General features: G+C 42.0%; 2 protein-coding genes across 2 annotated transcripts in view; one reads left to right on the top strand and one right to left on the bottom strand.

Annotated features, from left to right (window-relative positions):
• Window positions 1-3088, top strand: part of acsl2 (acyl-CoA synthetase long chain family member 2) — a 72176-nt gene extending 69088 nt beyond the window's left edge. Inside the window, exon 21 of the mRNA XM_067413037.1 lies at window positions 2585-3088. Within this exon, the coding sequence (XP_067269138.1) occupies window positions 2585-2725 (141 nt within the window). The 3' untranslated portion in view covers window positions 2726-3088. The remainder of the gene's footprint in view (window positions 1-2584) is intronic.
• Window positions 3089-4715: 1627 nt separating this feature from the next.
• The window catches only part of bin3 (bridging integrator 3), a 116158-nt gene continuing 108276 nt past the window's right edge, over window positions 4716-12597 (bottom strand). The window contains exon 9 of the mRNA XM_067412460.1: window positions 4716-6121. Coding sequence (XP_067268561.1) covers window positions 5975-6121 — 147 coding nt within the window. The 3' untranslated portion in view covers window positions 4716-5974. The remainder of the gene's footprint in view (window positions 6122-12597) is intronic.

Here is a 12597-nt window from a genome sequence, read left to right as displayed (position 1 = left end):
GATGACAGAATTTTCATTTGTGGGTGAACTATCCCTTTAACTGACAGCATGTGTGAGATGATGTAAATATGATTCATCACACAGTTTTTTAAATTGTACAGTATGGAAACACCTTTATAAAGGACCAACAATAAAAATGTGCAGCTCGTGTTTGGACTTCTTTCCAAAGCAGATGAATTTCCATTGTGCAGTGCCAGTGTAATTCCTGTGGGTGGTGCTGGTTCCATATGAACCGGGCTCTTCAACAGGGGTCTGCCAATTATTGCCTTAACTTAAAGTAATTTTTGTGAAAGAAAAAAACTAATACTTTTAATAATTTTACCACCTCCAGTGGTTCTGCAAACTTTCATGGGGACTTTAAAACAAGCATTAAAAATGAGCTAAAATAACTAAGAATCTATATATCTCTAATTTGATTCTCCCCCTAAACAAATATTGTTTCATTTAAATAAACCCTGGAAAACCTGGATATATAAAGTATCCTGATTTTGAAAGTGTGATTTCTAGACCTGGAAAAGTTACCTTTTGGAACTTGGAAGGGTTCAATTTGAGCAGATGCTTCTGACCATCATCACTGTCCTCATCCACTGTCCTCTCATTTCCCAGTAGATTTAGCATCCGCCTCATATTTGCCATTTTAACTATTGTTTTCAACATCTTCAAAATCAATATTTTGATGGCTGACAGCTTCTTCACCACATCAAGTGACAGTGAGACTAATATTTGATAGCGTACAGAACTTCCTCTGCAGTAAATAGCTGAGGCATTTCAAGTTTTGCTGATGAAAAGTGTGTATTCTTTAGTTTTATGCTTGTGGTATGAAGTCATCATTGTGTATTAGACATTGTCACCTTGAGGAATAAAGGTGAACTGCACCTGAGTCACCCGAGATTCAGTTATTGTTGTGCAGAAATAAATACGCCGATCTGGCATAACATTATGACAGGACAGTGATGATCTCTTCATCACGACACCTGTTAGTGGGTGGGATATATTAGGCAGCAAGTGAACATTGACCTCAAAGTTGATGTGTTAGAAGCAGGAAAAATGCTTGAGTGAGTTTGTCAAGGGCTAAATTGTGACGGCTAGACGACTGGGTCAGAGTATCTCCAAAACTGCTGCTCTTGTGGGCTGTTCTCGGTCTGCAGTGGTCAGTATCTATCAAAAGAAAGGAACAGTGGAGAACCGGCCACAGGGTCATGGGCGGCCAAGGCTCATTGATGCACGTGGGGAGGGAAGGCTTGCCCGTGTGGTTCGATTAAACAGATGAGCTACTGGAGCTCAAATTGCTCAAGAAGGTAATGCTGGTTCTGATAGAAAGGTGTCAGAATACACAGAGCATCGCAGTTTGTTGCGTATGGGACGGTATAAGCCCAGACCAGTCAGGGTGCCCATGCTGACCCCTGTCCACTGCCGAAAGCGCCAACAGTGGAATGTGAGCACCAGAACTGGACCATGGAGCAATGGAAGGTGGCCTGGTCTGATGACTCACATTTTCTTTTACATCTCGTAGAGGGCCGTGTGTGTGGCTTACCTGGGGAATACCTGGCACCAAAATGCACTATGGGAAGAAGGCAAACCGGCGGAGGCAGTGTGATGCTTTGGGCAATGTTCTGCTGGGAAGCCTTAAGTCCTGCCATCCATGTGGATGTTACTTTGACACGCACCCCCTACCTAAGCATTGTTGCAGACGATGTTCACCCTTTCATGGAAACAGTATTCCCTGTGGTGACTAACAATGCTCCTGCCACAAAGCAGAAATGGAATGGTTTGAGGAGCACAACGAGTTTGAGGTGTTGACTTGGCCTCCAAATTCCCCAGATCTCAATCCAATCGAACATCTGTGAGATGTTCTGAACAAACAAGTCTGATCCATGGAGACCCCACCTCACAATTTACAGGACTTAAAGGATCTGCTGCTAACATATTGGTGCCAGATACCACAGCAGTGCCAGCACACCTTCAGGGGTCTAGTGGAGTTTTAAAAATAATGAATAAACAACGAGAAAACAAGAAAAAATATAGAAATGTGTTATATTGTTTACAATGAATAGATGAAGAATACTAAGAAAGTCAAACTATACAAAAAAACAATACAAAAGAGGGGGAGGATAGTGATTGGTGTCCACAGTCAATAAAGACCCGAGGTATACATTTAAGGGTTAATTAGCTTTTATTCGCATCAAATCATTGCTCAACGCTCAAACATAGGCGAGTATGGTTGAGTTTCCGCTTACTATATTTGATGCTTTGATTTGTAAGAACAGAATAGGTTTGCACATTTGGGCTTTTGTGAGGTTTGTTCTTGTGTATTAAGCAAGTATGGTTGAGCAGAATTAAAATTTTGGGTCGAACTTTCCCTTTAATCCTTAACCAGTAAATAGACGGAATATGGATTAAAATCACTATTAAGGAAAAGTCCTGAGGGCTTTCCAAGTCTTGAAGGTTTGAGAACCACTGTTTTCTTAGCAAAATCAATGAAACACTTCAGCTTTTTGTACACAACTGTTGATGAATACCTACTGTCATGATATCAGAGCAGAGATTGTGTTTCAGCTGCTCTCTCTCTCTCTCTCTCTCTCAGGTGAAGGACTTATATTTGCACCCTGAGATGTTCAGCGTGTCTAACGGCCTCCTCACGCCGACCCTGAAGAGCAAGCGCGTGGATCTACAACGGCTTTTCAGTGAGCAGATCGCAGAGATGTACAGTAAATCCCCCGTATAGACCTCACATGCTAATACAGTCCAGCACAGACTCTCAGCGCTGCATTATCAACCGATTGAGTTCTCTAAAACATTTCAACTAACTTAAGACTTGCTAAATAAGGGTGATGCTACTGACAGGACACGGCTCTCAATCATTTATGATAAATTGCCTCGAAGACAAGTCTTCTTCAGATCTTTTGTTTCTCATTTAGCGATCTAGAGTTTTAGGTCATTTTAGACCGCGTGTGAACTGAGACAGACCCTCTCCAAACATAGATCAGGAACACTGGGATGCATTTGACAAGATTTGGGAACGGATAAAAGAATAGCTTTTCAGTCAGTTTCATAGATATTTTACAGTTTTGTAATTATGAGCACCTCTAAAGAACAATCTGTATAAATTGTGATGTTTCATTTCATCTGTTGTGTCTGTAAATGAGCATTTTCAACTGTAAATGTTTGACTAATTGCAGCTGATAGAGATGTACTGTATTTTAATTTCTTTTAATGACGGACGAATAAAGGAAAATGCATTATTACAATGTATTGACATATTCCCGGGGAATATCTCTAAAATCAAAGCTGATTGCTTGATGAATGATGTTTGAGCCCCTCACTCAAGTACTTTGGTGAAAGGCATTAGGATGTCGTTCTGTTGCTTACAAAAAGTCCTGGTTCAATCCCCAGTTGATTGCAGTTCCAGCTTTCTCTTCCTCCATAGACAGGTTCATTCTCGCGTTACGCAGCTCGTTTGAGCTTCAGCAAGAAGCTATCCCGTACGATAAAGGAGTTCATTCAAATGAAATCTTAATTTCTTCACCCAGACCTGGTAAAGTTATACAGCTCTGAAAAAAATTAGAGACCACTGCAAAATGATCAGCTTCTCTGATTTTACTTTTTATAGGTATGTGTTTGGGTAAAATGTACATTTTTGTTTTATTTTATAAACTACTGACAACTTTTTTTTCCCCTAAATTCCAAATAAAAATATTGTAATTTAGAGCATTTATTTGCCGAAAGCAACAACTGTTCAGAAATCAATATTTGTGGAATAACCCTGATTTTGAATCGCAGGTTTCATGCGTCCCAGCATGCTCTCCCCCAGTCTTTCACTTTGATGTTGGTTGACTTTCAGAGTATCTCCACTCCTGGTGCAAAACTTTACGCAGCTCAGATTTGTTTGTTGGCTTGTGACCATCCATCTTCCTCTTGATCACATTCCAGAGGTTTTCAATGGGGTTCAGGTCTGGAGATTGGGCTGGTCATGACAGGGTCTTGATCTGGTGGACCTCCATCCACAGCTTGATTGACCTGGCTGTGTGGCATGGAGCATTGTCCTGCTGGTAAAAATAATCCTCAGAGTTGGGGAACATTGTCAGAGCAGAAGGAAGCAGTTTTCTTTCAGGACAACCTTATACGTGGTTTGATTCATGTGTCCTTCACAAGACAAATCTGCCCGATTCCAGCCTTGCTGAAGCACCCCCAGATCGTCACCGATCCTCCACCAAATTTCACAGTGGGTGCGAGACACTGTGGCTTGTAGGCCTCTGCCTAACCATTAGATGACCAGGTGTTGGACAAAGCTGAAAATTGGTCTAATCAGAGAAGATGACCTTACTCCAGTCCTCTACAGTCCAATCCTTAAGGTCTCTTGCAAACCTCAGCCTGGCTCTTCTTCTCTTCTCATTGATGAAGGGCTTTTTTCTAGCTTTACATGACCTCAGCCCTGACCCTAGGTGCTTGTTTTGAACCGTCCTCGCCGTGCACTTCACCCCAGCTGCCTTTTGCCATTCTTTTTGTCGGTCACTTGATGTCATCCTACGGTTGTTGAGTGACATTTGACATTCGAATGGTTTGTTGGTCATTCCGGTCAGTGGAGAGTCGGTTTTGCTCTCTGCCGGTCTGTAGCTTGTTGTCCCCAATGTTTGCTGCTTGACCTTGTTCTTATGAACCGCCTGAATTTTTTCCAGAGCTGTATATTTATATAGAAACACATCAGACAAACAGTGGACGTCCAAAATCATTTTACTGTAAGGATGTATGACAACTAAAGACAAAAGCAAACACACGTTTAAAGAACACTTCAATTTTAGAAATAAAAAGACATACACACATTTCTGAAAATATAAGGCTATGGTCCAGAGTTTGAGAAAATGTATTTTAAAAGCAAAGCAGGAATGTAAAAACATGCTGTAAGTTTTTAATGATTTGTTAGAGGTTTTATCCAAAATGACCTGAACTCAAGGTTCATGTTTTAACCCATGGCCACGGTGAGCAACATCACCTCTGTGAAGGCACATTTAATAATCCAATTATCTGTATATCATTTTCAATATTATAGAAATATTCATTTTAAACCAAACCAAAAATCTTATAAAATCAACTCACATTTTTTTTTTTAAAATTCTTCATTATATATTGATTGTCAGTAAATATTTAGATTAAATAATTAGCCCTGAAACTATTGGCAACTTTTCCAAACAGTACATCATTGTGTATTATGGCTGTAAGACTATAGTTAAATATAACAAAAATAGCTTTAACAAAACGGTCTTTCCTTCGCTACCAAAACATAGGTCAGTTAGAAACAAAAGAAAAAGAAAATGTCTCGGATGTGTCACTAGAGGGAGACAGAATCATTTAAATGCATGAGAATTTCTAACATGACTTCTGTTCACTGTAACATTTCCCTAGATAACCACCAGCATATCAGTCATCAACGGTTTAATATAAATGTTGATTCTCTGAAGGATTCCAGTGTTGCACTATTCTGTAAAGATGCTTTAAAAAGAGCAGAACATACATCATAAGTAGTGAGTGAACTCTACAAACAACTCGAGCTATAGAAAACTACACTTAGAAGTTAGTTTGGCCTCTGGCGGCTAGGAAAGCTTCGAGATAAACATGCAAAAGATGGGTTAGAACTTCAGTGATCAAGCGTTGGTCAGTTGTAGTGACTGTAAAGGCAAAAATGAACTGACAAGACAACAAAAAAAGAACATTTAGGAGGTTTGATTAGCAAAAAGTGACATTAACTGGGGAAACAATCCAGGTAAGATATTCCAGTCACAATTCTAAAATTCATGAGAATCTGAACACATTCCTGTTAAAAGTCTTCCAGCTTTAGTAGTGTTTCCTGACGGCTTCATCTGTCAACAGAGATATTCAAAATAAGACTTGTACATGATCAATAAAAGAAACGAACAGTAAAAGAAATAAATAAATGTTGACGCGACTTCATTAAAACATCTTTGTGGTGTTCTCTGCCTCAGTCATCGGCCACGATGGACAGCGCGCGCAACTCGTTCAGCTTGGCCTCGTTCTCTTGCTTTCTCTGTTCGTCGGTCAAAGCGCCCTGGTCAATCTGATCCGTCAGTTCAGTGAAGATCTTGTGCATCTCCGTAAAATACGCCACCTGAGAGAAAAAGGAGAGATTCAAAATATAGTTTGGAACAAACCGAGATTCGATGAACATCGTTTCCTTTTCACTTTATGCCACAACATAAAGCTATTATATATAACGAACAAGCCTTTTAATTGGTCATGTTTATGCATTTTATTATTCTCATGCAGTCACAGGGAATGATGGGAAACGTAGTTGTCTTACAATATCCTGTCATCTCATAAAATTAACCAGTTTAATAGTATTTTCTGGCAATCTTTGTCAATAGCACTCAGATTCATGATGGACACACCCTTTGAGTCGGAAAGTCAGACTCCAAACCCAAGTTTCCACTTGTGATGCTGTAAATATGATCATTCTGACAGGACGCAACTAAAATACCAAATCACTGCATATCTGAGGCCATTCCGAGGCTGAGTAACTGTCCGTGAAAGCAGTCATCTAAATAAAGAACATGGCTATTTCAAACCAGGGATATTCTTCACTCCCGCTCATACAAGAAAGCCCAAAATCATCCAGAGATAACGCTCTTGGGTCTGTGGGTAGCGGCTGACCCCGATCTTCTGCGATCGGTGTGCGAGCGAGCGAGCGAGTGTCGGCTGAAAGCTTTCTTGACACGTCCCGCCCCTGCTCTTCCCCCGGCCCGTGAGTCAGGGGTCCCGTGAGAGACGCTTTGATGATTAATAGCCTTTAATCACATTACAAGACTCCAGGAGGAGTGGGCCGCCACTGAAAGCGCTGGGAAATACAGCTGCTCGGCTCTCAAACCTACACACGCCGCATTTATTCAAGCTGCGTTTAAAAAACAGATCCGCAACAGCCTTAAAACCCAGCGAGAAGACAACACGGGCGCAAAACTCGCCGCCGTGAAGCTACAGTATGGGGTTGCCAGGGTGTTCTGAGTGGTTGCTAGGTGGATTCTTACTGGCCCACCTCCAAGTCACCAAATTTATACTCGCTGTTAAAGTGTCAGCTCAGACAAGAAACAACAAGAAAACATTCCTGTCATCATTTATTCACCCTCATGTCAGTCCAAACCTGAATGACTTGCTTCTAAAGAAAAAAAAGAAGACATTTTTTTTGGAAAATTTTAAACTTAAAACAGCATAACACTTGACCCATGACTTTCATTGTTTTGTCATTCCTTTTTCTGTACATATTATAAAAATGAGAGTTTTGAATGATAGATTAATCCCTTCAAAGTTAAGTTCAAATTAAAAATGAGCAGCAGCCACAGTGATCCGTCATCCAGAATGTTAGTAAAAAGCAGAGGCCATAAAAGCGGGAAACGGTCTCGATACGCGGCGGATTTTCGATTGATGAACGTAACTCGACTCCACTGTTCACACAGGAGCCATCGAGTTCAGTCGCCCACGGATTGCAGAGACACTTTTTAGGCCTTTTGTAGGGCAGATGTATAAATGGCGGCACCAAACACATCTCTTTTGACTAGATTGTGTAAACTGCCTCTGGGATTGCTCGAAATGACCTCAGACTCTAATCAAAGACTCCGCGCTGGCCGTCAGTGGCGCTCTGTGATCTATGAGAGGCCAGTTCCTGCCCGGCGCTGAATGGAAGCGGATACTGATCTGTGCTGTTTACGGCGGTCTCACCACATGAAGAGCGGAGAGGGGATCTGTTTGCCGTGCGGCACGTGGGGCTGGGAGGAAAACTAGTTCAGAGGAAAATCCGCCTCGGACCTGTCAGAGATCAATCAAAACGGCCAATGAATGATGCCGCCACACGCAAGCTAAAACGCAGGTACGGCGACGTATTTATGTCTCGGCTTCAGACAGCAGCTCACCCACAGTCCTGTCATGAGCCGGAAGATGCACGCTACAACCAATAGAGCTTTCCCAAAAACGACACGCTCCGATCTGATTGGTTGCCGTCATGCAGCTTTTGGGAGTCCGTTTGTGAACTTTAGTTTGCGCCTTTGAAAGATTCAGCAGTTCTGTCAACACGACGTCCTCAATCGCTGCCGAATCCTGCTTTGATTCAGAGATATATCCATTAAACAATCAGAACTTATTACTTGCAGACGGAAGGATATTCTGAACCGCAAAGTCAACACACATTTCCAATCATCCCTTTGCTGCTGTATGCTTCACTATTTGAGACAGCTGTGCTATGATCTGACCAAGATACCACACCAATCTATTACTGTGGTTTCGTCCATTTTAGATTTACTGCCCTTTAAAAAGAATCACATGAAAATTGTGGCTGGTCGTTGAACATATCATCCAGACGGGCCCTTCCTGTTTAAGCAGGAGAACGAGCTTCAAAGGGGATTAGTATTTATGCTTCTGTCACACACAGATTAATATATTCTAAACACACGTCTAATTAACTAATTAAACATATACACACACAGAGTAAGCCACCGATGTCCGTCTACACATCAAGCATCACGTCACCTCAGAATACTCACTACCCATGGACCAGTCGGCTCCAGGCTACCTACAGTATGAACAGAGGAAATCTGCTCTGGAATTGAAATCCATTTGGAACAATAACTGACTTTGTAAAACGTTACATCCATTCAGTCGCCACATTGCTTGTCCTATAAGGTCGGAGGGATGCTCCAAATAAACTCTTGGACCAATGGCCAGTCCATTGCAGGGCTAAAGCCAAAAGGTCCACTAGGTAGTGCACATGTGCCGGATGATGGACACATCTGCACTCACGGTCAATAGAGTATACTCTGAAGAGATCAATTGTGTGCTAGATGGAGCGGATCCTGGAAAATTAAGTACAGTAAGGCCTTAACACACCCAGACACATGTTTATACCGTACAAACCGTATTTTCTATCCCCTTACACTGCCCCTGCGCCTAAACCTACCCATCACAGGAAACATTCTGCATTTTTACTTTCTAAAAAAACCTCATCCTGTATGATTTATAAGCCTTTTGATAAGTGGGGACATGGCCAATGTCCTCATATTTCACTCTCTTCTTGTAATACCTGTGTCATACCCATGTCATTATACACATTTGTGTCCTCATATGCCACCACCCCCACACACACACACACTTGAGTGTCTACAGTTCACCTGTATGTCTTTGGATTATATAGGTTACTGGGACTCAACTAGGGCTCAGTTGGGACTCAAACCTGGGGTCGTCCTGCTGTGAGCAACAGTGCTACCCACTCCAACCCTCTACAGTTACAGCTCACAAATATCACATCTGATATCAGTTGCTTTAGCTGTTTGATATAAAATTAGATATTAAAACGGGTTAAATAAACCCGCCTCCGGCACGATGACTCCGATCCTTCACATATTCATTTTTGTGTAATCGACACGTCATCCTCAATAAACCATCTCTTGCGTCATAACTCAAACTCTCGAGTATTCAGATCTAATACGATTTCTGACCTGTATGTTTGCCAGAATAATAATCTTACACTAAAAATCCAAATAAAATGAATTGCTAAATTAACTGTATCAACTATATCACTGATCTGCCCGCATTGACACTATATGATAAACTGAACTGAGCTGATGACATCACCGTTTTCTCCAGAGCGACCGTTCAGCCAAATCACATTTTGTTGCAATATTGTCCTGCTTAACACTGAAGCTGCTTTAAAACAATCGTCATTGTAAAAGCGCTATATAAATAAAGTTGACTTGACTTTGACAGTTATCATTCTATTACAGCATCAATTCGGTCATCTTTGGTCACTGGATTGGGTCTCAAGCTCTTTAGCTCTCTCGTCACATGAACTATATTCTTAAGATAGCATGTCAAGGTCAACTTTTAAAAGCTTTCTCGAGATCCTTGCATTTTCTTTTATTCCTGCGCACTCTGTCTAGCGCTCCTGGAGCGGTCCCTTCCTTCAGACTTCAGTCCCAACTCTGCCCCAACACATTTACCTGAAATCTACAAGTATCCTAGCCCAGAAATCTAGACTCACCCTAGCGGCAGCAAATCTAATCGGCCCGAGAGTGTCGTCTAGCCACTCTCAATACTCTGAGCTGTAAACGCCAAACTGGTTGCGCCAATCACATCGTGTATAGAGTCGGTGGGCGGGGCTTAACATAATGACAGCCGGGTTGCATTTGCGTGGTTCTAGTAAACACAGAAACTGGCGAACGGCGGTTTTTCGAATCAGCTTTGACCGCGACTCTGGAAGACTTGGAGTTAAGCTTTTCTCTGAGAAAAGAACAAAGAACGGCACTGAAGTCATTCTTAAAAAGGGAAGATGTGTTCAGAGTTTAGCCGACCAGATACGGTGAATGTTTAATCTATCAACGAGCTCTGTTTCACCTTCGTTGCTCTGGTTGGTTGTAGCGCTATCCAATCGCGTGCAGAGGGAGTTTGAAAGACAACCGTTTATCCGCCCCTCGGATTGAGCTGTCAATGGTGAGTTTCCAGACCAAACATCTTTATCATCCGGAGTCCTCCAGGAGCAGGGACGGCTCTCCCTGGCCTTATACACACACCCAATCAGGTGACAATGTGATTCTCATTCGCTTTCAGTATATGTTAATAGGGAGCAAGCTTTTGTATATATACTGTTAAAGAGGTGGGCAAGATAAGATTTGTGAATATTTTTTCTGCGTCTGAAGAGTTCCCTCTCGTACTACGGCCCGATCATAAACCCGGTGCAATGCAGTGTTTTTGTTAGTTTTAGCCCGACGCAGTTATCATTTTCATGTTGTTTATATAGCAAATGCACTCGCGTCCATCTGTTCACCCATGGTCTGAAAACCAGGCGTGTTCAGGAGCATTGTTGGTGTGTGAGGAACTGAAAACGCCTGCGCCATTGACCAACAAAAAACAGCTCTAAAGTGAAAAGCGCAGTATTATTTGTGTTATTTAAAGACGCGCAAGTAATATGCGTCTATTCTATAGGCATGGGCACAACGCGCGTACACTCTGCTCATTACACACACAGGGATGCGCAGCAGCACACAAACATTTATAAATATTACAAATACCAGGACTCCTCTCTGGAGAAGCGTTCAGGCTTTCCGATCACATGTAAACAGCGAATTTGCCCTGGTGCGAGTGTAACTGGCTTTTAAAGGGAATGGGAGATGAGACCCATTCCCTTTACATTTCATTGTACATTTCACCCAAAATATTCACCCAATATGTACAAACATATTGTACATTTCACCCAAAACTCATCCATGACTCATTAAGAGACTCTGGACAACCCTTTTGGGTTGACTGCTTTTACTGTCCTTAAACTAGCAAAAGTGGATTCAGACACGCCCCCGTGCACATGCGCTTCAGACCATGCACTCAGATCCTTAAAATAAAGTCCAATGAATGCAGTGGCTTTTTGAAAACTTGAAGTGTGTGTAAATTTGGCTCATTTTGTGACCATCCAGGATGTATATGCATGCATGTATCAATACATTTATATTAGTCCTCTTCTCCTGATATAAGGCCGTGTGTGTGTGTGTGTGTGTGTGTGTGTGTGTGTGTGTGTGTGTGTGTGTGTGAATGACTCAGCAGGATGAGGGACTCTCAGCATGACTGAATGTTTGGTGAGTCAAACTGTGTCCACTCCAGAACTCCTGGAAACACAAACACACACTGTCTAATCTGAAGTCCATCAGCTACAGAGGGAAGTCGTGTCTCCTCTAGTAATCGGGCCTGTGGTCAGTCACAGGAGTCCACCTACACCCTCAGTCTGACAGAGACACACTCCTCTCCCTCGGCACAGAGCTCTGCTGTTGGGGACGTGTCTCGGAGTGTGTGAGTGTTGGAGGTATGGTACTCCGGGTTACAGAAAGCACTTGGTGAATGAGACTCGGTCATCTGTTAGGCCTCTCTGCTGCCCATCTGTTAGCAAAAAGCTCAGGGAAAGACTGCATTTCAGAACTGATCTAAGATCAGCTTAATATTACATTCATGTGTTCATTTATTTATAACATTTATTTTTTCCAGAGCACCCACGTCTGGTTTTCAATAGAGCAAATGACAAAAGCATAACACCACAAAGTGCGGCTACACAAAAACGATCACAAAAGACTGGCGTCTCCATAAAGATCGGAATGGTTTTAGCTAAAGGAAGACTGATGATGTTCCATCCATGACATTTAAAGGCTGAACGCAATTGTTGTTTACTAGTCTATACAAGTAGACCAGCTAATAGATGACTAGTCATAAACATGTAAACCCAGTTATTGAATGGATAGCTCCAGTTCTGGATGCTGATTGGTCAATACAACACTCTTTAGTGATAATGTACAGTCATCATCGTAAAAATAACTGATGGACGATCAACCACCGACGAAAGGTGAGAACATTATCACAGGGACAGAACTGATTCAAACATGAATTCCTCACACGGCCAGCATAGATCAACACGTCAGCATGATGGCCGTTTCCTGTCTGGCTAATCAGATAACACGCATCTTACCACTTGACACATTCACACACATTAATCATCATCACCTAAATTAAGGAAATGTATAAACCAAAATGAGCCAACACTTCATTTACACTTTCTAGAGTATCAAC

Source organism: Pseudorasbora parva, chromosome 13 (genome assembly GCF_024679245.1).
Source record: "Pseudorasbora parva isolate DD20220531a chromosome 13, ASM2467924v1, whole genome shotgun sequence".
In the NCBI taxonomy this organism is placed as follows: Eukaryota; Metazoa; Chordata; class Actinopteri; order Cypriniformes; family Gobionidae; genus Pseudorasbora; species Pseudorasbora parva.
The sequence above is the reverse complement of the archived record's forward strand: the minus strand, read 5'-3'. Positions and strand labels throughout refer to the sequence as shown.